Genomic DNA, 24,208 nt, shown 5'->3' with positions numbered 1-24,208 from the left:
TACCACGCCGCATCAACACACAGTGAGATGTTAGCTGGAGGCAGCGATGTGTGTGTGTACCACGCCGCATCAACACACACAACGAGATGTTAGCTGGAGGCAGCGATGTGTGTGTGTACCACGCTGCATCAACACACACAACGAGATGTTAGCTGGAGGCAGCGATGTGTGTGTGTACCACGCTGCATCAACACACACAGTGAGATGTTAGCTGGAGGCAGCGATGTGTGTGTACCACGCTGCATCAACACACACAGTGAGATGTTAGCTGGAGGCAGCGATGTGTGTGTGTACCACGCCGCATCAACACACACAGCGAGATGTTAGCTGGAGGCAGCGATGTGTGTGTACCACGCCGCATCAACACACACAGTGAGATGTTAGCTGGAGGCAGCGATGTGTGTGTGTACCGCGCTGCATCAACACACACAACGAGATGTTAGCTGGAGGCAGCGATGTGTGTGTGTACCACGCCGCATCAACACACACAGTGAGATGTTAGCTGGAGGCAGCGATGTGTGTGTGTACCGCGCCGCATCAACACACACAGCGAGATGTTAGCTGGAGGCAGCGATGTGTGTGTACCACGCCACATCAACACACACAGCGAGATGTTAGCTGGAGGCAGCGATGTGTGTGTGTACCACGCTGCATCAACACACACAGTGAGATGTTAGCTGGAGGCAGCGATGTGTGTGTGTACCGCGCCGCATCAACACACACAGCGAGATGTTAGCTGGAGGAAGCGATGTGTGTGTACCGCGCTGCATCAACACACACAGTGAGATGTTAGCTGGAGGCAGCGATGTGTGTGTACCACGCCGCATCAACACACACAGCGAGATGTTAGCTGGAGGCAGCGATGTGTGTGTGTACCACGCTGCATCAACACACACAGTGAGATGTTAGCTGGAGGCGGCGATGTGTGTGTACCACGCCGCATCAACACACACAGTGAGATGTTAGCTGGAGGCAGCGATGTGTGTGTACCACGCCGCATCAACACACACAACGAGATGTTAGCTGGAGGCAGCGATGTGTGTGTGTACCACGCTGCATCAACACACACAACGAGATGTTAGCTGGAGGCAGCGATGTGTGTGTGTACCACGCTGCATCAACACACACAGTGAGATGTTAGCTGGAGGCAGCGATGTGTGTGTGCCACGCCGCATCAACACACACAGTGAGATGTTAGCTGGAGGCAGCGATGTGTGTGTACCACGCTGCATCAACACACACAGTTAGATGTTAGCTGGAGGCAGCGATGTGTGTGTGTACCACGCCGCATCAACACACACAGCGAGATGTTAGCTGGAGGCAGCGATGTGTGTGTACCACGCCGCATCAACACACACAGTGAGATGTTAGCTGGAGGCAGCGATGTGTGTGTACCACGCTGCATCAACACACACAGTGAGATGTTAGCTGGAGGCGGCGATGTGTGTGTACCACGCCGCATCAACACACACAGTGAGATGTTAGCTGGAGGCAGCGATGTGTGTGTACCACGCCGCATCAACACACACAACGAGATGTTAGCTGGAGGCAGCGATGTGTGTGTGTACCACGCTGCATCAACACACACAACGAGATGTTAGCTGGAGGCAGCGATGTGTGTGTGTACCACGCTGCATCAACACACACAGTGAGATGTTAGCTGGAGGCAGCGATGTGTGTGTGCCACGCCGCATCAACACACACAGTGAGATGTTAGCTGGAGGCAGCGATGTGTGTGTACCACGCTGCATCAACACACACAGTTCGATGTTAGCTGGAGGCAGCGATGTGTGTGTGTACCACGCCGCATCAACACACACAGCGAGATGTTAGCTGGAGGCAGCGATGTGTGTGTACCACGCCGCATCAACACACACAGTGAGATGTTAGCTGGAGGCAGCGATGTGTGTGTACCACGCTGCATCAACACACACAGTGAGATGTTAGCTGGAGGCAGCGATGTGTGTGTGTACCGCGCCGCATCAACACACACAGCGAGATGTTAGCTGGAGGAAGCGATGTGTGTGTACCGCGCTGCATCAACACACACAGTGAGATGTTAGCTGGAGGCAGCGATGTGTGTGTGTACCGCGCCGCTTCAACACACACAGCGAGATGTTAGCTGGAGGCAGCGATGTGTGTGTGTACCGCGCCGCATCAACACACACAGCGAGATGTTAGCTGGAGGCAGCGATGTGTGTGTGTACCGCGCCGCATCAACACACACAGCGAGATGTTAGCTGGAGGCAGCGATGTGTGTGTGTACCGCGCCGCATCAACACACACAGCGAGATGTTAGCTGGAGGCAGTGATGTGTGTGTGTACCACGCTGCATCAACACACACAGTGAGATGTTAGCTGGAGGCAGCGATGTGTGTGTGTACCGCGCTGCATCAACACACACAGTGAGATGTTAGCTGGAGGCAGCGATGTGTGTGTGTACCGCGCTGCATCAACACACACAGTGAGATGTTAGCTGGAGGCAGCGATGTGTGTGTGTACCGCGCCGCATCAACACACACAGCGAGATGTTAGCTGGAGGAAGCGATGTGTGTGTACCGCGCTGCATCAACACACACAGCGAGATGTTAGCTGGAGGCAGCGATGTGTGTGTGTACCGCGCCGCATCAACACACACAGTGAGATGTTAGCTGGAGGCAGCGATGTGTGTGTGTACCACGCTGCATCAACACACACAGTGAGATGTTAGCTGGAGGCAGCGATGTGTGTGTGTACCGCGCCGCATCAACACACACAGCGAGATGTTAGCTGGAGGAAGCGATGTGTGTGTACCGCGCTGCATCAACACACACAGCGAGATGTTAGCTGGAGGCAGCGATGTGTGTGTGTACCGCGCCGCATCAACACACACAGCGAGATGTTAGCTGGAGGCAGTGATGTGTGTGTGTACCACGCTGCATCAACACACACAGTGAGATGTTAGCTGGAGGCAGCGATGTGTGTGTGTACCGCGCTGCATCAACACACACAGTGAGATGTTAGCTGGAGGCAGCGATGTGTGTGTGTACCGCGCTGCATCAACACACACAGTGAGATGTTAGCTGGAGGCAGCGATGTGTGTGTGTACCGCGCCGCATCAACACACACAGCGAGATGTTAGCTGGAGGCAGCGATGTGTGTGTGTACCACGCCGCATCAACACACACAGCGAGATGTTAGCTGGAGGCAGCGATGTGTGTGTGTACCGCGCCGCATCAACACACACAGCGAGATGTTAGCTGGAGGCAGCGATGTGTGTGTGTACCACGCCGCATCAACACACACAGCGAGATGTTAGCTGGAGGCAGCGATGTGTGTGTGTACCACGCTGCATCAACACACACAGTGAGATGTTAGCTGGAGGCAGCGATGTGTGTGTACCACGCTGCATCAACACACACAGTGAGATGTTAGCTGGAGGCAGCGATGTGTGTGTGTACCACGCCGCATCAACACACACAGTGAGATGTTAGCTGGAGGCAGCGATGTGTGTGTACCACGCTGCATCAACACACACAGTGAGATGTTAGCTGGAGGCAGCGATGTGTGTGTGTACCGCGCCGCATCAACACACACAGCGAGATGTTAGCTGGAGGAAGCGATGTGTGTGTACCGCGCTGCATCAACACACACAGCGAGATGTTAGCTGGAGGCAGCGATGTGTGTGTGTACCGCGCCGCTTCAACACACACAGCGAGATGTTAGCTGGAGGCAGCGATGTGTGTGTGTACCGCGCCGCATCAACACACACAGCGAGATGTTAGCTGGAGGCAGCGATGTGTGTGTGTACCGCGCCGCATCAACACACACAGCGAGATGTTAGCTGGAGGCAGCGATGTGTGTGTACCACGCCGCATCAACACACACAACGAGATGTTAGCTGGAGGCAGCGATGTGTGTGTGTACCACGCCGCATCAACACACACAACGAGATGTTAGCTGGAGGCAGCGATGTGTGTGTACCACGCCGCATCAACACACACAGCGAGATGTTAGCTGGAGGCAGCGATGTGTGTGTGTACCACGCTGCATCAACACACACAGTGAGATGTTAGCTGGAGGCGGCGATGTGTGTGTACCACGCCGCATCAACACACACAGTGAGATGTTAGCTGGAGGCAGCGATGTGTGTGTACCACGCCGCATCAACACACACAACGAGATGTTAGCTGGAGGCAGCGATGTGTGTGTGTACCACGCTGCATCAACACACACAACGAGATGTTAGCTGGAGGCAGCGATGTGTGTGTGTACCACGCCGCATCAACACACACAGCGAGATGTTAGCTGGAGGCAGCGATGTGTGTGTGTACCACGCTGCATCAACACACACAGTGAGATGTTAGCTGGAGGCGGCGATGTGTGTGTACCACGCCGCATCAACACACACAGTGAGATGTTAGCTGGAGGCAGCGATGTGTGTGTGTACCACGCCGCATCAACACACACAGTGAGATGTTAGCTGGAGGCAGCGATGTGTGTGTACCACGCTGCATCAACACACACAGTGAGATGTTAGCTGGAGGCAGCGATGTGTGTGTGTACCGCGCCGCATCAACACACACAGCGAGATGTTAGCTGGAGGAAGCGATGTGTGTGTACCGCGCTGCATCAACACACACAGCGAGATGTTAGCTGGAGGCAGCGATGTGTGTGTGTACCGCGCCGCTTCAACACACACAGCGAGATGTTAGCTGGAGGCAGCGATGTGTGTGTGTACCGCGCCGCATCAACACACACAGCGAGATGTTAGCTGGAGGCAGCGATGTGTGTGTGTACCGCGCCGCATCAACACACACAGCGAGATGTTAGCTGGAGGCAGCGATGTGTGTGTACCACGCCGCATCAACACACACAACGAGATGTTAGCTGGAGGCAGCGATGTGTGTGTGTACCACGCTGCATCAACACACACAACGAGATGTTAGCTGGAGGCAGCGATGTGTGTGTACCACGCCGCATCAACACACACAGCGAGATGTTAGCTGGAGGCAGCGATGTGTGTGTGTACCACGCTGCATCAACACACACAGTGAGATGTTAGCTGGAGGCGGCGATGTGTGTGTACCACGCCGCATCAACACACACAGTGAGATGTTAGCTGGAGGCAGCGATGTGTGTGTACCACGCCGCATCAACACACACAACGAGATGTTAGCTGGAGGCAGCGATGTGTGTGTGTACCACGCTGCATCAACACACACAACGAGATGTTAGCTGGAGGCAGCGATGTGTGTGTGTACCACGCTGCATCAACACACACAGTGAGATGTTAGCTGGAGGCAGCGATGTGTGTGTGCCACGCCGCATCAACACACACAGTGAGATGTTAGCTGGAGGCAGCGATGTGTGTGTACCACGCTGCATCAACACACACAGTTAGATGTTAGCTGGAGGCAGCGATGTGTGTGTGTACCACGCCGCATCAACATACACAGCGAGATGTTAGCTGGAGGCAGCGATGTGTGTGTACCACGCCGCATCAACACACACAGTGAGATGTTAGCTGGAGGCAGCGATGTGTGTGTACCACGCTGCATCAACACACACAGTGAGATGTTAGCTGGAGGCAGCGATGTGTGTGTGTACCGCGCCGCATCAACACACACAGCGAGATGTTAGCTGGAGGCAGCGATGTGTGTGTGTACCACGCCGCATCAACACACACAGCGAGATGTTAGCTGGAGGCAGCGATGTGTGTGTGTACCGCGCCGCATCAACACACACAGCGAGATGTTAGCTGGAGGCAGCGATGTGTGTGTGTACCACGCCGCATCAACACACACAGCGAGATGTTAGCTGGAGGCAGCGATATGTGTGTGTACCGCGCCGCATCAACACACACAGCGAGATGTTAGCTGGAGGCAGCGATGTGTGTGTGTACCGCGCCGCATCAACACACACAGCGAGATGTTAGCTGGAGGCAGCGATGTGTGTGTACCACGCCGCATCAACACACACAGCGAGATGTTACCTGGAGGCAGCGATGTGTGTGTGTACCACGCTGCATCAACACACACAGTGAGATGTTAGCTGGAGGCAGCGATGTGTGTGTGTACCGCGCCGCATCAACACACACAGCGAGATGTTAGCTGGAGGAAGCGATGTGTGTGTACCGCGCCGCATCAACACACACAGTGAGATGTTAGCTGGAGGCAGCGATGTGTGTGTACCACGCCGCATCAACACACACAGCGAGATGTTAGCTGGAGGCAGCGATGTGTGTGTGTACCACGCTGCATCAACACACACAGTGAGATGTTAGCTGGAGGCGGCGATGTGTGTGTACCACGCCGCATCAACACACACAGTGAGATGTTAGCTGGAGGCAGCGATGTGTGTCTACCACGCCGCATCAACACACACAACGAGATGTTAGCTGGAGGCAGCGATGTGTGTGTGTACCACGCTGCATCAACACACACAACGAGATGTTAGCTGGAGGCAGCGATGTGTGTGTGTACCACGCTGCATCAACACACACAGTGAGATGTTAGCTGGAGGTAGCGATGTGTGTGTGCCACGCCGCATCAACACACACAGTGAGATGTTAGCTGGAGGCAGCGATGTGTGTGTACCACGCTGCATCAACACACACAGTGAGATGTTAGCTGGAGGCAGCGATGTGTGTGTGTACCACGCCGCATCAACACACACAGCGAGATGTTAGCTGGAGGCAGCGATGTGTGTGTACCACGCCGCATCAACACACACAGTGAGATGTTAGCTGGAGGCAGCGATGTGTGTGTGTACCGCGCTGCATCAACACACACAACAAGATGTTAGCTGGAGGCAGCGATGTGTGTGTACCGTGCTGCATCAACACACACAGCCAGATGTTAGCTGGAGGCAGCGATGTGTCTGTGTACCGCGCCGCATCAACACACACAACGAGATGTTAGCTGGAGGCAGCGATGTGTGTGTACCACGCCGCATCAACACACACAGCGAGATGTTAGCTGGAGGCAGCGATGTGTGTGTGTACCACGCTGCATCAACACACACAGCCAGATGTTAGCTGGAGGCGGCGATGTGTGTGTACCACGCCGCATCAACACACACAGTGAGATGTTAGCTGGAGGCAGCGATGTGTGTGTGTACCACGCCGCATCAACACACACAACGAGATGTTAGCTGGAGGCAGCGATGTGTGTGTGTACCACGCTGCATCAACACACACAACGAGATGTTAGCTGGAGGCAGCGATGTGTGTGTGTACAACGCTGCATCAACACACACAGTGAGATGTTAGCTGGAGGCAGCGATGTGTGTGTACCACGCTGCATCAACACACACAGTGAGATGTTAGCTGGAGGCAGCGATGTGTGTGTGTACCACGCCGCATCAACACACACAGCGAGATGTTAGCTGGAGGCAGCGATGTGTGTGTACCACGCTGCATCAACACACACAGCGAGATGTTAGCTGGAGGCAGCGATGTGTGTGTACCGCGCCGCATCAACACACACAGCGAGATGTTAGCTGGAGGCAGCGATGTGTGTGTGTACCGCGCTGCATCAACACACACAGCGAGATGTTAGCTGGAGGCAGCGATGTGTGTGTGCCGCGCCGCATCAACACACACAGCGAGATGTTAGCTGGAGGCAGCGATGTGTGTGTACCGCGCCGCATCAACACACACAGCGAGATGTTAGCTGGAGGCAGCGATGTGTGTGTGTACCACGCTGCATCAACACACACAGCGAGATGTTAGCTGGAGGCAGTGATGTGTGTGTGTACCGCGCTGCATCAACACACACAGCGAGATGTTAGCTGGAGGCAGCGATGTGTGTGTGTACCGCGCCGCATCAACACACACAGCGAGATGTTAGCTGGAGGCAGCAATGTGTGTGTGCCACGCTGAATCAACACACACAACGAGATGTTAGCTGGAGGCAGCGATGTGTGTGTGCCACGCTGCATCAACACACACAGCGAGATGTTAGCTGGAGGCAGCGATATGTGTGTGTGTACCGCGCTGCATCAACACACACAGCCAGATGTTAGCTGGAGGCAGCGATGTGTGTGTACCGCGCCGCATCAACACACACAGCGAGATGTTAGCTGGAGGCAGCGATATGTGTGTGTGTACCGCGCTGCATCAACACACACAGCGAGATGTTAGCTGGAGGCAGCGATGTGTGTGTACCACGCCGCATCAACACACACAGCGAGATGTTAGCTGGAGGCAGTGATGTGTGTGTACCACGCTGCATCAACACACACAGTGAGATGTTAGCTGGAGGCAGCGATGTGTGTGTGTACCGCGCTGCATCAACACACACAGCCAGATGTTAGCTGGAGGCAGCGATGTGTGTGTACCACGCTGCATCAACACACACAGTGAGATGTTAGCTGGAGGCAGTGATGTGTGTGTGTACCGCGCTGCATCAACACACACAGCCAGATGTTAGCTGGAGGCAGCGATATGTGTGTGTACCACGCTGCATCAACACACACAGTGAGATGTTAGCTGGAGGCAGCGATGTGTGTGTGTACCGCGCTGCATCAACACACACAGCGAGATGTTAGCTGGAGGCAGCGATGTGTGTGTACCACGCCGCATCAACACACACAGCGAGATGTTAGCTGGAGGCAGTGATGTGTGTGTGTACCGCGCTGCATCAACACACACAGCGAGATGTTAGCTGGAGGCAGCGATGTGTGTGTGTACCGCGCCGCATCAACACACACAGCGAGATGTTAGCTGGAGGCAGCAATGTGTGTGTGCCACGCTGAATCAACACACACAACGAGATGTTAGCTGGAGGCAGCGATGTGTGTGTGCCACGCTGCATCAACACACACAGCGAGATGTTAGCTGGAGGCAGCGATATGTGTGTGTGTACCGCGCTGCATCAACACACACAGCCAGATGTTAGCTGGAGGCAGCGATGTGTGTGTACCGCGCCGCATCAACACACACAGCGAGATGTTAGCTGGAGGCAGCGATATGTGTGTGTGTACCGCGCTGCATCAACACACACAGCGAGATGTTAGCTGGAGGCAGCGATGTGTGTGTACCACGCCGCATCAACACACACAGCGAGATGTTAGCTGGAGGCAGTGATGTGTGTGTGTACCGCGCTGCATCAACACACACAGCCAGATGTTAGCTGGAGGCAGCGATATGTGTGTGTGTACCGCGCTGCATCAACACACACAGCGAGATGTTAGCTGGAGGCAGCGATATGTGTGTGTGTACCGCGCTGCATCAACACACACAGCGAGATGTTAGCTGGAGGCAGCGATATGTGTGTGTGTACCGCGCTGCATCAACACACACAGCCAGATGTTAGCTGGAGGCAGCGATGTGTGTGTACCACGCTGCATCAACACACACAGCCAGATGTTAGCTGGAGGCAGCGATGTGTGTGTACCGCGCCGCATCAACACACACAGCGAGATGTTAGCTGGAGGCAGCGATATGTGTGTGTGTACCGCGCTGCATCAACACACACAGCCAGATGTTAGCTGGAGGCAGCGATGTGTGTGTACCACGCTGCATCAACACACACAGCCAGATGTTAGCTGGAGGCAGCGATGTGTGTGTACCGCGCCGCATCAACACACACAGCGAGATGTTAGCTGGAGGCAGCGATATGTGTGTGTGTGTACCGCGCTGCATCAACACACACAGCCAGATGTTAGCTGGAGGCAGCGATGTGTGTGTGCCACGCTGAATCAACACACACAGTGAGATGTTAGCTGGAGGCAGCGATGTGTGTGTACCATGCTGAATCAACCATCCAATACGCGAACCTTCCTGCAGATCCTGCTAATCACTTCCTGTTTATTGATTGTTCTGGTGTAGAAAGCTTTAAAAGTGTTGGTGGTCCATCGGGATGGGGCTGAAATATATTTAATGTTCCTCTTCATCAGGGTCAGATGTTCATCATCGACCATCTATGTGGTGATAAAACCACTGCTGAAGTTAAAAGAGGAAGTATTGATGAAGAAACTGATCAATTATCTAGATAAAACACCTTTTTACCATGAAAGTATGAGTTTCTGTACAGCAGTGATTAATCCGGTGCAGCATACATATGTGTGTGTGTGTGTGTGTGTATGTGTGTGTGTGTTTGTGTGTGTGTGTGTGTTCGTATGAACACAAACAGCTAACCCTGCTGATGTGCTGAAAGTAAAGTACAGTCAGAAACACTAGAGAAGAAGAAAGGCAGGAAGAGGTACCCTGAGCGGCCTCTAGGTCCTGATCCAGCTGCCGGATCTCGTCTGTTATCTGACAGGTCCGGTCCCGGATCTCAGTTAGCCTGCGTGTGAACACAGACACACATGATTTCACACAGGAAATATGAGTTTCAGCTAATTACTAATGATGATGAACATACTGTCTGTCCATGCTGGCTATCTCCTGGTTGTTGTCTTTCACCTGGAAAACAGTCACACAGGTCAGATGTTTACAGCTGAACTGAATGAATGGTGACATGGCATGCTGCCATTGGCTGCCTCCTACGCTCCACCAAGAATCAGGCAGAAAAGATCAAATTTCATGTCAAAACGAAACCACAGCAAGTGTTCTGTTTCCCCACCGTCACTGAGAACACACAGATTTTCTACTAATTATTTGTTTGTAATATTTATTTAATTTTTACTGGTTGCTTATTTAAAGCCTGTTTTTATATTTATCTTTGTAAATAAGTGCGGACGTTAACTGGGACTTATCCATGACACCACCAGTTGCACATGCTTGTAGAATTATCATGTGAAATGTGTGAAAGGAAGAAATGATGAATGAAACCTGCTGGAACAGCTTCTCCCTCTCCTCCCTGGGGGAGCCCATGCTCTTGTGCTCGGCTTCCAGGGCGTCGCGCTTCCCCTCCAGCTCCACCAGCGCCTCGTGGAGTTGAACCACTTCCTGTTTGATCTCCGAGTGGGACAGCTCCTGCAGGACAGGAGACGTAGAACATGACCTGTCAGTATCTCAGGACAGGAGACGTAGAACATGACCTGTCAGTATCTGCAGGACAGGAGACGTAGAACATGACCTGTCAGTATCTCAGGACAGGAGACGTAGAACATGACCTGTCAGTATCTGCAGGACAGGAGACGTAGAACATGACCTGTCAGTATCTGCAGGACAGGAGACGTAGAACATGACCTGTCAGTATCTGCAGGACAGGAGACGTAGAACATGACCTGTCAGTTTCTCAGGACAGGAGACGTAGAACATGACCTGTCAGTATCTGCAGGACAGGAGACGTAGAACATGACCTGTCAGTATCTGAGGACAGGAGACGTAGAACATGACCTGTCAGTATCTGCAGGACAGGAGACGTAGAACATGACCTGTCAGTATCTGAGGAATGGAGACGTAGAACATGACCTGTCAGTTTCTCAGGACAGGAGACGTAGAACATGACCTGTCAGTTTATCAGGACAGGAGACGTAGAACATGACCTGTCAGTTTCTCAGGACAGGAGACGTAGAACATGACCTGTCAGTTTCTAGGGACAGGAGACGTAGAACATGACCTGTCAGTTTCTCAGGACAGGAGACGTAGAACATGACCTGTCAGTTTCTCAGGACAGGAGACGTAGAACATGACCTGTCAGTTTCTCATGACAGGAGACGTAGAACATGACCTGTCAGTATCTGCAGGACAGGAGACGTAGAACATGACCTGTCAGTTTCTCAGGACAGGAGACGTAGAACATGACCTGTCAGTATCTGCAGGACAGGAGACGTAGAACATGACCTGTCAGTATCTGCAGGACAGGAGACGTAGAACATGACCTGTCAGTATCTCAGGACAGGAGACGTAGAACATGACCTGTAAGTTTCTCAGGACAGGAGACGTAGAACATGACCTGTCAGTTTCTCATGACAGGAGACGTAAAACATGACCTGTCAGTATCTGCAGGAAAGGAGACGTAGAACATGACCTGTCCGTATCTGCAGGACAGGAGACGTAAAACATGACCTGTCAGTTTCTCAGGACAGGAGACGTAGAACATGACCTGTCAGTTTATCAGGACAGGAGACGTAGAACATGACCTGTCAGTATCTGCAGGAAAGGAGACGTAGAACATGACCTGTCCGTATCTGCAGGACAGGAGACGTAAAACATGACCTGTCAGTTTCTCAGGACAGGAGACGTAGAACATGACCTGTCAGTTTATCAGGACAGGAGACGTAGAACATGACCTGTCAGTATCTGCAGGACAGGAGACGTAGAACATGACCTGTCAGTATCTGCAGGACAGGAGACGTAGAACATGACCTGTCAGTATCTGCAGGACAGGAGACGTAGAACATGACCTGTCATTTTCTCAGGACAGGAGACGTAGAACATGACCTGTCAGTTTCTCAGGACAGGAGACGTAGAACATGACCTGTCAGTATCTGCAGGACAGGAGACGTAGAACATGACATGTCAGTTTCTCAGGACAGGAGACGTAGAACATGACATTTCAGTATCTGCAGGACAGGAGACGTAGAACATGACATGTCAGTTTCTCAGGACAGGAGACGTAGAACATGACATTTCAGTATCTGCAGGACAGGAGACGTAGAACATGACCTGTCAGTTTATCAGGACAGGAGACGTAGAACATGACCTGTCAGTATCTGCAGGACAGGAGACGTAGAACATGACATTTCAGTATCTGCAGGACAGGAGACGTAGAACATGACCTGTCAGTTTCTCAGGACAGGAGACGTAGAACATGACCTGTCAGTTTATCAGGACAGGAGACGTAGAACATGACCTGTCAGTATCTGCAGGACAGGAGACGTAGAACATGACCTGTCAGTATCTGCAGGACAGGAGACGTAGAACATGACCTGTCAGTATCTGCAGGACAGGAGACGTAGAACATGACCTGTCAGTGTCTGCAGGACAGGAGACATAGAACATGACCTGTCAGTTTCTCAGGACAGGAGACGTAGAACATGACCTGTCAGTATCTGCAGGACAGGAGACGTAGAACATGACCTGTCAGTATCTGCAGGACAGGAGACGTAGAACATGACCTGTCATTTTCTCAGGACAGGAGACGTAGAACATGACCTGTCAGTATCTGCAGGACAGGAGACGTAGAACATGACCTGTCAGTTTCTCAGGACAGGAGACGTAGAACATGACCTGTCAGTTTCTCAGGACAGGAGACGTAGAACATGACCTGTCAGTTTCTCAGGACAGGAGACGTAGAACATGACCTGTCAGTATCTGCAGGACAGGAGACGTAGAACATGACATGTCAGTTTCTCAGGACAGGAGACGTAGAACATGACATTTCAGTATCTGCAGGACAGGAGACGTAGAACATGACCTGTCAGTATCTGCAGGACAGGAGACGTAGAACATGACCTGTCAGTATATGCAGGACAGGAGACGTAGAACATGACCTGTCAGTTTCTGCAGGACAGGAGACGTAGAACATGACCTGTCAGTATCTGCAGGACAGGAGACATAGAACATGACCTGTCAGTATCTGCAGGACAGGAGACGTAGAACATGACCTGTCAGTATCTGCAGGACAGGAGACATAGAACATGACCTGTCAGTATCTGCAGGACAGGAGACATAGAACATGGCCTGTCACTTTCTCAGGACAGGAGACGTAGAACATGACCTGTCAGTATCTCCAGGACAGGAGACGTAGAACATGACCTGTCAGTATCTGCAGGACAGGAGACGTAGAACATGACCTGTCAGTTTATCAGGACAGGAGACGTAGAACATGACCTGTCAGTATCTGCAGGACAGGAGACGTAGAACATGACCTGTCAGTATCTGCAGGACAGGAGACGTAGAACATGACCTGTCAGTATCTGCAGGACAGGAGACGTAGAACATGACCTGTCAGTATCTGCAGGACAGGAGACATAGAACATGACCTGTCAGTTTCTCAGGACAGGAGACGTAGAACATGACTTGTCAGTATCTGCAGGACAGGAGACGTAGAACATGACCTGTCAGTTTCTCAGGACAGGAGACGTAGAACATGACATGTCAGTTTCTCAGGACAGGAGACGTAGAACATGACATGTCAGTATCTGCAGGACAGGAGACGTAGAACATGACCTGTCAGTATCTGCAGGACAGGAGACGTAGAACATGACCTGTCAGTTTCTCAGGACAGGAGACGTGGAACATGACCTGTCAGTTTCTCATGACAGGAGACGTAGAACATGACCTGTCAGTATCTGCAGGACAGGAGACGTAGAACATGACCTGTCAGTTTCTAAGGACAGGAGACGTAGAACATGACCTGTCAGTATCTGCAGGACAGGAGACGTAGAACATGACCTGTCAGTTTCTCAGGACAGGAGACGTAGAACATGACCTGTCAGTTTCTAAGGACAGGAGACGTAGAACATGACCTGTCAGTTTCTCAGGACAGGAGACATAGAACATGACCTGTCAGTATCTGCAGGACAGGAGACGTAGAACATGACCTGTCAGTTTCTCAGGACAGGAGACGTAGAACATGACCTGTCAGTTTCTCAAGACAGGAGACGTAGAACATGACCTGTCAGTATCTGCAGGACAGGAGACGTAGAACATGACCTGTCAGTTTCTCAGGACAGGAGACGTAGAACATGACCTGTCAGTATCTGCAGGACAGGAGACGTAGAACATGACCTGTCAGTATCTGCAGGACAGGAGACGTAGAACATGACCTGTCAGTATCTGCAGGACAGGAGACATAGAACATGACCTGTGAGTATCTGCAGGACAGGAGACGTAGAACATGACCTGTCAGTATCTGCAGGACAGGAGACGTAGAACATGAACTGTCAGTATCTGCAGGACAGGAGACGTAGAACATGACCTGTCAGTTTCTCAGGACAGGAGACGTAGAACATGACATGTCAGTATCTGCAGGACAGGAGACGTAGAACATGACCTGTCAGTATCTGCAGGACAGGAGACGTAGAACATGACCTGTCAGTATCTGCAGGACAGGAGACGTAGAACATGACCTGTCAGTTTCTGCAGGACAGGAGACGTAGAACATGACCTGTCAGTTTCTCAGGACAGGAGACGTAGAACATGACCTGTCAGTATCTGCAGGACAGGAGACGTAGAACATGACCTGTCAGTTTCTCAGGACAAGAGACGTAGAACATGACCTGTCAGTATCTGCAGGACAGGAGACGTAGAACATGACCTGTCAGTTTATCAGGACAGGAGACGTAGAACATGACCTGTCAGTATCTGCAGGACAGGAGACATAGAACATGACCTGTCAGTATCTGCAGGACAGGAGACATAGAACATGACCTGTCAGTATCTGCAGGACAGGAGACATAGAACATGACCTGTCAGTATCTGCAGGACAGGAGACGTAGAACATGACCTGTCAGTATCTGCAGGACAGGAGACGTAGAACATGACCTGTCAGTATCTGCAGGACAGGAGACGTAGAACATGACCTGTCAGTTTCTCAGGACAGGAGACGTAGAACATGACCTGTCAGTTTCTAAGGACAGGAGACGTAGAACATGACCTGTCAGAATCTGCAGGACAGGAGACGTAGAACATGACCTGTCAGTTTCTCAGGACAGGAGACGTAGAACATGACCTGTCAGTTTCTAAGGACAGGAGACGTAGAACATGACATGTCAGTATCTGCAGGACAGGAGACGTAGAACATGACCTGTCAGTATCTCAGGACAGGAGACGTAGAACATGACCTGTCAGTTTCTCAGGACAGGAGACGTAGAACATGACCTGTCAGTATCTGCAGGACAGGAGACGTAGAACATGACCTGTCAGTTTCTCAGGACAGGAGACGTAGAACATGACATGTCAGTATCTGCAGGACAGGAGACGTAGAACATGACCTGTCAGTATCTGCAGGACAGGAGACGTAGAACATGACCTGTCAGTATCTGCAGGACAGGAGACGTAGAACATGACCTGTCAGTTTCTCAGGACAGGAGACGTAGAACATGACCTGTCAGTATCTGCAGGACAGGAGACGTAGAACATGACCTGTCAGTATCTGCAGTACAGGAGACGTAGAACATGACCTGTCAGTATCTGCAGGACAGGAGACGTAGAACATGACCTGTCAGTTTCTCAGGACAGGAGACGTAGAACATGACCTGTCAGTTTCTAAGGACAGGAGACGTAGAACATGACATGTCAGTATCTGCAGGACAGGAGACGTAGAACATGACCTGTCAGTATCTCAGGACAGGAGACGTAGAACATGACCTGTCAGTTTCTAAGGACAGGAGACGTAGAACATGACCTGTCAGTATCTGCAGGACAGGAGACGTAGAACATGACCTGTCAGTTTCTCAGGACAGGAGACGTAGAACATGACCTGTCAGTTTCTAAGGACAGGAGACATAGAACATGATCTGTCAGTATCTGCAGGACAGGAGACGTAGAACATGACCTGTCAGTTTCAAAGGACAGGAGACGTAGAACATGACCTGTCAGTTTCTAAGGACATGAGACGTAGAATGTGACCTATCAGTATCTGCAGGACAGGAGACGTAGAACATGACCTGTCAGTTTCTCAGGACAGGAGACATAGAACATGACCTGTCAGTATCTGAGGACAGGAGACGTAGAACATGACCTGTCAGTTTCTCAGGACAGGAGACGTAGAACATGACCTGTCAGTTTCTAAGGACAGGAGACGTAGATAGTGACCTGTCAGTATCTGCAGGACAGGAGACGTAGAACATGACCTGTCAGTATCTCAGGACAGGAGACGTAGAACATGACCTGTCAGTTTCTAAGGACAGGAGACGTAGAACATGACATGTCAGTATCTGCAGGACAGGAGACGTAGAACATGACCTGTCAGTATCTCAGGACAGGAGACGTAGAACATGACCTGTCAGTTTCTAAGGACAGGAGACGTAGAACATGACCTGTCAGTATCTGCAGGACAGGAGACGTAGAACATGACCTGTCAGTATCTGCAGGACAGGAGACGTAGAACATGACCTGTCAGTTTCAAAGGACAGGAGACGTAGAACATGACCTGTCAGTTTCTAAGGACATGAGACGTAGAATGTGACCTATCAGTATCTGCAGGACAGGAGACGTAGAACATGACCTGTCAGTTTCTCAGGACAGGAGACATAGAACATGACCTGTCAGTATCTGAGGACAGGAGACGTAGAACATGACCTGTCAGTTTCTCAGGACAGGAGACGTAGAACATGACCTGTCAGTATCTGCAGGACAGGAGACGTAGAACATGACCTGTCAGTTTCTCAGGACAGGAGACGTAGAACATGACCTGTCAGTTTCTAAGGACAGGAGACGTAGATAGTGACCTGTCAGTATCTGCAGGACAGGAGACGTAGAACATGACCTGTCAGTATCTCAGGACAGGAGACGTAGAACATGACCTGTCAGTATCTCAGGACAGGAGACGTAGAACATGACATGTCAGTATCTGCAGGACAGGAGACGTAGAACATGACCTGTCAGTATCTCAGGACAGGAGACATAGAACATGACCTGTCAGTATCTGCAGGACAGGAGACGTAGAACATGACCTGTCAGTTTCTCAGGACAGGAGACGTAGAACATGACCTGTCAGTATCTGCAGGACAGGAGACGTAGAACATGACCTGTCAGTATCTGCAGGACAGGAGACGTAGAACATGACCTGTCAGTTTCTCAGGACAGGAGACGTAGAACATGACCTGTCAGTATCTGCAGGACAGGAGACGTAGAACATGACCTGTCAGTTTATCAGGACAGGAGACGTAGAACATGACCTGTCAGTATCTGCAGGACAGGAGACATAGAACATGACCTGTCAGTATCTGCAGGACAGGAGACATATAACATGACCTGTCAGTATCTGCAGGACAGGAGACATAGAACATGACCTGTCAGTATCTGCAGGACAGGAGACGTAGAACATGACCTGTCAGTATGTGCAGGACAGGAGACGTAGAACATGACCTGTCAGTATCTGCAGGACAGGAGACGTAGAACATGACCTGTCAGTTTCTCAGGACAGGAGACGTAGAACATGACCTGTCAGTTTCTAAGGACAGGAGACGTAGAACATGACATGTCAGTATCTCAGGACAGGAGACGTAGAACATGACCTGTCAGTATCTCAGGACAGGAGACGTAGAACATGACCTGTCAGTTTCTCAGGACAGGAGACGTAGAACATGACCTGTCAGTATCTGCAGGACAGGAGACGTAGAACATGACCTGTCAGTTTCTCAGGACAGGAGACGTAGAACATGACATGTCAGTATCTGCAGGACAGGAGACGTAGAACATGACCTGTCAGTATCTGCAGGACAGGAGACGTAGAACATGACCTGTCAGTATCTGCAGGACAGGAGACGTAGAACATGACCTGTCAGTTTCTCAGGACAGGAGACGTAGAACATGACCTGTCAGTATCTGCAGGACAGGAGACGTAGAACATGACCTGTCAGTATCTGCAGGACAGGAGACGTAGAACATGACCTGTCAGTATCTGCAGTACAGGAGACGTAGAACATGACCTGTCAGTATCTGCAGGACAGGAGACGTAGAACATGACCTGTCAGTTTCTCAGGACAGGAGACGTAGAACATGACCTGTCAGTTTCTAAGGACAGGAGACGTAGAACATGACATGTCAGTATCTGCAGGACAGGAGACGTAGAACATGACATGTCAGTATCTCAGGACAGGAGACGTAGAACATGACCTGTCAGTTTCTAAGGACAGGAGACGTAGAACATGACCTGTCAGTATCTGCAGGACAGGAGACGTAGAACATGACCTGTCAGTTTCTCAGGACAGGAGACGTAGAACATGACCTGTCAGTTTCTAAGGACAGGAGACATAGAACATGACCTGTCAGTATCTGCAGGACAGGAGACGTAGAACATGACCTGTCAGTTTCAAAGGACAGGAGACGTAGAACATGACCTGTCAGTTTCTAAGGACATGAGACGTAGAATGTGACCTATCAGTATCTGCAGGACAGGAGACGTAGAACATGACCTGTCAGTTTCTCAGGACAGGAGACGTAGAACATGACCTGTCAGTTTCTCAGGACAGGAGACGTAGAACATGACCTGTCAGTTTCTAAGGACAGGAGACATAGAACATGACCTGTCAGTATCTGCAGGACAGGAGACGTAGAACATGACCTGTCAGTTTCAAAGGACAGGAGACGTAGAACATGACCTGTCAGTTTCTAAGGACATGAGACGTAGAATGTGACCTATCAGTATCTGCAGGACAGGAGACGTAGAACATGACCTGTCAGTATCTGAGGACAGGAGACGTAGAACATGACCTGTCAGTTTCTCAGGACAGGAGACGTAGAACATGACTTGTCAGTATCTGCAGGACAGGAGACGTAGAACATGACCTGTCAGTTTCTCAGGACAGGAGATGTAGAACATGACCTGTCAGTTTCTAAGGACAGGAGACGTAGATAGTGACCTGTCAGTATCTGCAGGACAGGAGACGTAGAACATGACCTGTCAGTATCTCAGGACAGGAGACGTAGAACATGACCTGTCAGTTTCTCAGGAAGGAGACATAGAACATGACCTGTCAGTTTCTCAGGACAGGAGACGTAGAACATGACCTGTCAGTTTCTCAGGAAAGGAGACGTAGAACATGACCTGTCAGTATCTGCAGGACAGGAGACGTAGAACATGACCTGTCAGTTTCTCAGGACAGGAGACGTAGAACATGACCTGTCAGTTTCTAAGGACAGGAGACGTAGAACATGACCTGTCAGTTTCTCAGGACAGGAGACGTAGAACACGACCTGTCAGTTTCTGCGGGACAGGAGACGTAGAACATGACCTGTCAGTTTCTAAGGACAGGAGACGTAGAACATGACCTGTCAGTTTCTCAGGACAGGAGACGTAGAACATGACCTGTCAGTATCTGCAGGACAGGAGACATAGAACATGACCTGTCAGTATCTGAAGGACAGGAGACGTAGAACATGACCTGTCAGTATCTGCAGGACAGGAGACGTAGAACATGACATGTCAGTATCTGCAGGACAGGAGACGTAGAACATGACCTGTCAGTTTCTGCAGGACAGGAGACGTAGAACATGACCTGTCAGTTTCTCAGGACAGGAGACGAAGAACATGACATGTCAGTTTCTCAGGACAGGAGACGTAGAACATGACATGTCAGTATCTGCAGGACAGGAGACGTAGAACATGACCTGTCAGTATCTGCAGGACAGGAGACGTAGAACATGACCTGTCAGTTTCTCAGGACAGGAGACGTAGAACATGACCTGTCAGTTTCTCAGGACAGGAGACGTGGAACATGACCTGTCAGTTTCTCATGACAGGAGACGTAGAACATGACCTGTCAGTATCTGCAGGACAGGAGACGTAGAACATGACCTGTCAGTTTCTAAGGACAGGAGACGTAGAACATGACCTGTTAGTATCTGCAGGACAGGAGACGTAGAACATGACCTGTCAGTTTCTCAGGACAGGAGACGTAGAACATGACCTGTCAGTTTCTAAGGACAGGAGACGTAGAGCATGACCTGTCAGTTTCTCAGGACAGGAGACATAGAACATGACCTGTCAGTATCTGAGGACAGGAGACGTAGAACATGACCTGTCAGTATCTGCAGGACAGGAGACGTAGAACATGACGTGTCAGTTTCTGCAGGACAGGAGACGTAGAACATGACCTGTCAGTATCTGCAGGACAGGAGACGTAGAACATGACCTGTCAGTATCTGCAGGACAGGAGACGTAGAACATGACCTGTCAGTTTATCAGGACAGGAGACGTAGAACACGACCTGTCAGTATCTGCAGGACAGGAGACGTAGAACATGACCTGTCAGTATCTGCAGGACAGGAGACGTAGAACATGACCTGTCAGTATCTGCAGGACAGGAGACATAGAACATGACCTGTCAGTATCTGCAGGACAGGAGACGTAGAACATGACCTGTCAGTATCTGCAGGACAGGAGACGTAGAACATGACCTGTCAGTATCTGCAGGACAGGAGACGTAGAACATGACCTGTCAGTTTCTGCAGGACAGGAGACGTAGAACATGACCTGTCAGTATCTGCAGGACAGGAGACGTAGAACATGACCTGTCAGTATCTGCAGGACAGGAGAATTAGAACATGACCTGTCAGTTTATCAGGACAGGAGACGTAGAACATGACCTGTCAGTATCTGCAGGACAGGAGACGTAGAACATGACCTGTCAGTATCTCAGGACAGGAGACATAGAACATGACCTGTCAGTATCTGCAGGACAGGAGACGTAGAACATGACCTGTCAGTTTATCAGGACAGGAGACGTAGAACATGACCTGTCAGTATCTGCAGGACAGGAGACGTAGAACATGACCTGTCAGTATCTGCAGGACAGGAGACGTAGAACATGACCTGTCAGTATCTGCAGGACAGGAGACATAGAACATGACCTGTCAGTATCTGCAGGACAGGAGACATAGAACATGACCTGTCAGTTTCTAAGGACAGGAGACATAGAACATGACCTGTCAGTATCTGCAGGACAGGAGACGTAGAACATGACCTGTCAGTTTCAAAGGACAGGAGACGTAGAACATGACCTGTCAGTATCTGCAGGACAGGAGACGTAGAACATGACCTGTCAGTTTCTCAGGACAGGAGACGTAGAACATGACCTGTCAGTATCTGCAGGACAGGAGACGTAGAACATGACATGTCAGTATCTCAGGACAGGAGACGTAGAACATGACCTGTCAGTTTCTAAGGACAGGAGACGTAGAACATGACCTGTCAGTATCTGCAGGACAGGAGACGTAGAACATGACCTGTCAGTTTCTCAGGACAGGAGACGTAGAACATGACCTGTCAGTTTCTAAGGACAGGAGACATAGAACATGACCTGTCAGTATCTGCAGGACAGGAGACGTAGAACATGACCTGTCAGTTTCAGAGGACAGGAGACGTAGAACATGACCTGTCAGTTTCTAAGGACATGAGACGTAGAATGTGACCTATCAGTATCTGCAGGACAGGAGACGTAGAACATGACCTGTCAGTTTCTCAGGACAGGAGACATAGAACATGACCTGTCAGTATCTGAGGACAGGAGACGTAGAACATGACCTGTCAGTTTCTCAGGACAGGAGACGTAGAACATGACTTGTCAGTATCTGCAGGACAGGAGACGTAGAACATGACCTGTCAGTTTCTCAGGACAGGAGATGTAGAACATGACCTGTCAGTTTCTAAGGACAGGAGACGTAGATAGTGACCTGTCAGTATCTGCAGGACAGGAGACGTAGAACATGACCTGTCAGTATCTCAGGACAGGAGACGTAGAACATGACCTGTCAGTTTCTAAGGACAGGAGACGTAGAACATGACCTGTCAGTTTCTCAGGACAGGAGACGTAGAACACGACCTGTCAGTTTCTGCGGGACAGGAGACGTAGAACATGACCTGTCAGTTTCTAAGGACAGGAGACGTAGAACATGACCTGTCAGTTTCTCAGGACAGGAGACGTAGAACATGACCTGTCAGTATCTGCAGGACAGGAGACATAGAACATGACCTGTCAGTATCTGAAGGACAGGAGACGTAGAACATGACCTGTCAGTATCTGCAGGACAGGAGACGTAGAACATGACATGTCAGTATCTGCAGGACAGGAGACGTAGAACATGACCTGTCAGTTTCTCAGGACAGGAGACGTAGAACATGACCTGTCAGTTTCTCAGGAAAGGAGACGTAGAACATGACCTGTCAGTATCTGCAGGACAGGAGACGTAGAACATGACCTGTCAGTTTCTCAGGACAGGAGACGTAGAACATGACCTGTCAGTTTCTAAGGACAGGAGACGTAGAACATGACCTGTCAGTTTCTCAGGACAGGAGACGTAGAACACGACCTGTCAGTTTCTGCGGGACAGGAGACGTAGAACATGACCTGTCAGTTTCTAAGGACAGGAGACGTAGAACATGACCTGTCAGTTTCTCAGGACAGGAGACGTAGAACATGACCTGTCAGTATCTGCAGGACAGGAGACATAGAACATGACCTGTCAGTATCTGAAGGACAGGAGACGTAGAACATGACCTGTCAGTATCTGCAGGACAGGAGACGTAGAACATGACATGTCAGTATCTGCAGGACAGGAGACGTAGAACATGACCTGTCAGTTTCTGCAGGACAGGAGACGTAGAACATGACCTGTCAGTTTCTCAGGACAGGAGACGAAGAACATGACATGTCAGTTTCTCAGGACAGGAGACGTAGAACATGACATGTCAGTATCTGCAGGACAGGAGACGTAGAACATGACCTGTCAGTATCTGCAGGACAGGAGACGTAGAACATGACCTGTCAGTTTCTCAGGACAGGAGACGTAGAACATGACCTGTCAGTTTCTCAGGACAGGAGACGTGGAACATGACCTGTCAGTTTCTCATGACAGGAGACGTAGAACATGACCTGTCAGTATCTGCAGGACAGGAGACGTAGAACATGACCTGTCAGTTTCTAAGGACAGGAGACGTAGAACATGACCTGTTAGTATCTGCAGGACAGGAGACGTAGAACATGACCTGTCAGTTTCTCAGGACAGGAGACGTAGAACATGACCTGTCAGTTTCTAAGGACAGGAGACGTAGAGCATGACCTGTCAGTTTCTCAGGACAGGAGACATAGAACATGACCTGTCAGTATCTGAGGACAGGAGACGTAGAACATGACCTGTCAGTATCTGCAGGACAGGAGACGTAGAACATGACGTGTCAGTTTCTGCAGGACAGGAGACGTAGAACATGACCTGTCAGTATCTGCAGGACAGGAGACGTAGAACATGACCTGTCAGTATCTGCAGGACAGGAGACGTAGAACATGACCTGTCAGTTTATCAGGACAGGAGACGTAGAACACGACCTGTCAGTATCTGCAGGACAGGAGACGTAGAACATGACCTGTCAGTATCTGCAGGACAGGAGACGTAGAACATGACCTGTCAGTATCTGCAGGACAGGAGACATAGAACATGACCTGTCAGTATCTGCAGGACAGGAGACGTAGAACATGACCTGTCAGTATCTGCAGGACAGGAGACGTAGAACATGACCTGTCAGTATCTGCAGGACAGGAGACGTAGAACATGACCTGTCAGTTTCTGCAGGACAGGAGACGTAGAACATGACCTGTCAGTATCTGCAGGACAGGAGACGTAGAACATGACCTGTCAGTATCTGCAGGACAGGAGAATTAGAACATG

At 50.7% G+C, this 24,208-nt stretch overlaps 1 protein-coding gene across 1 annotated transcript in view; it reads right to left on the bottom strand.

Moving 5' to 3' along the window:
- Positions 1–24,208, bottom strand: part of ift74 (intraflagellar transport 74) — a 113,916-nt gene that overhangs the window by 9,328 nt on the left and 80,380 nt on the right. The window contains exons 11-13 of the mRNA XM_079259552.1: positions 10,760–10,903; positions 10,350–10,390; positions 10,192–10,271 (exon numbers count right to left, since the gene is read on the bottom strand). Of these exons, the coding sequence (XP_079115678.1) occupies positions 10,192–10,271; positions 10,350–10,390; positions 10,760–10,903 (265 nt within the window). The remainder of the gene's footprint in view (positions 1–10,191; positions 10,272–10,349; positions 10,391–10,759; positions 10,904–24,208) is intronic.

This window comes from Telmatherina bonti, assembly GCF_933228915.1.
Source record: "Telmatherina bonti genome assembly, chromosome: 20".
Lineage (NCBI taxonomy): Eukaryota > Metazoa > Chordata > Actinopteri > Atheriniformes > Telmatherinidae > Telmatherina > Telmatherina bonti.
The sequence above is the reverse complement of the archived record's forward strand: the minus strand, read 5'-3'. Positions and strand labels throughout refer to the sequence as shown.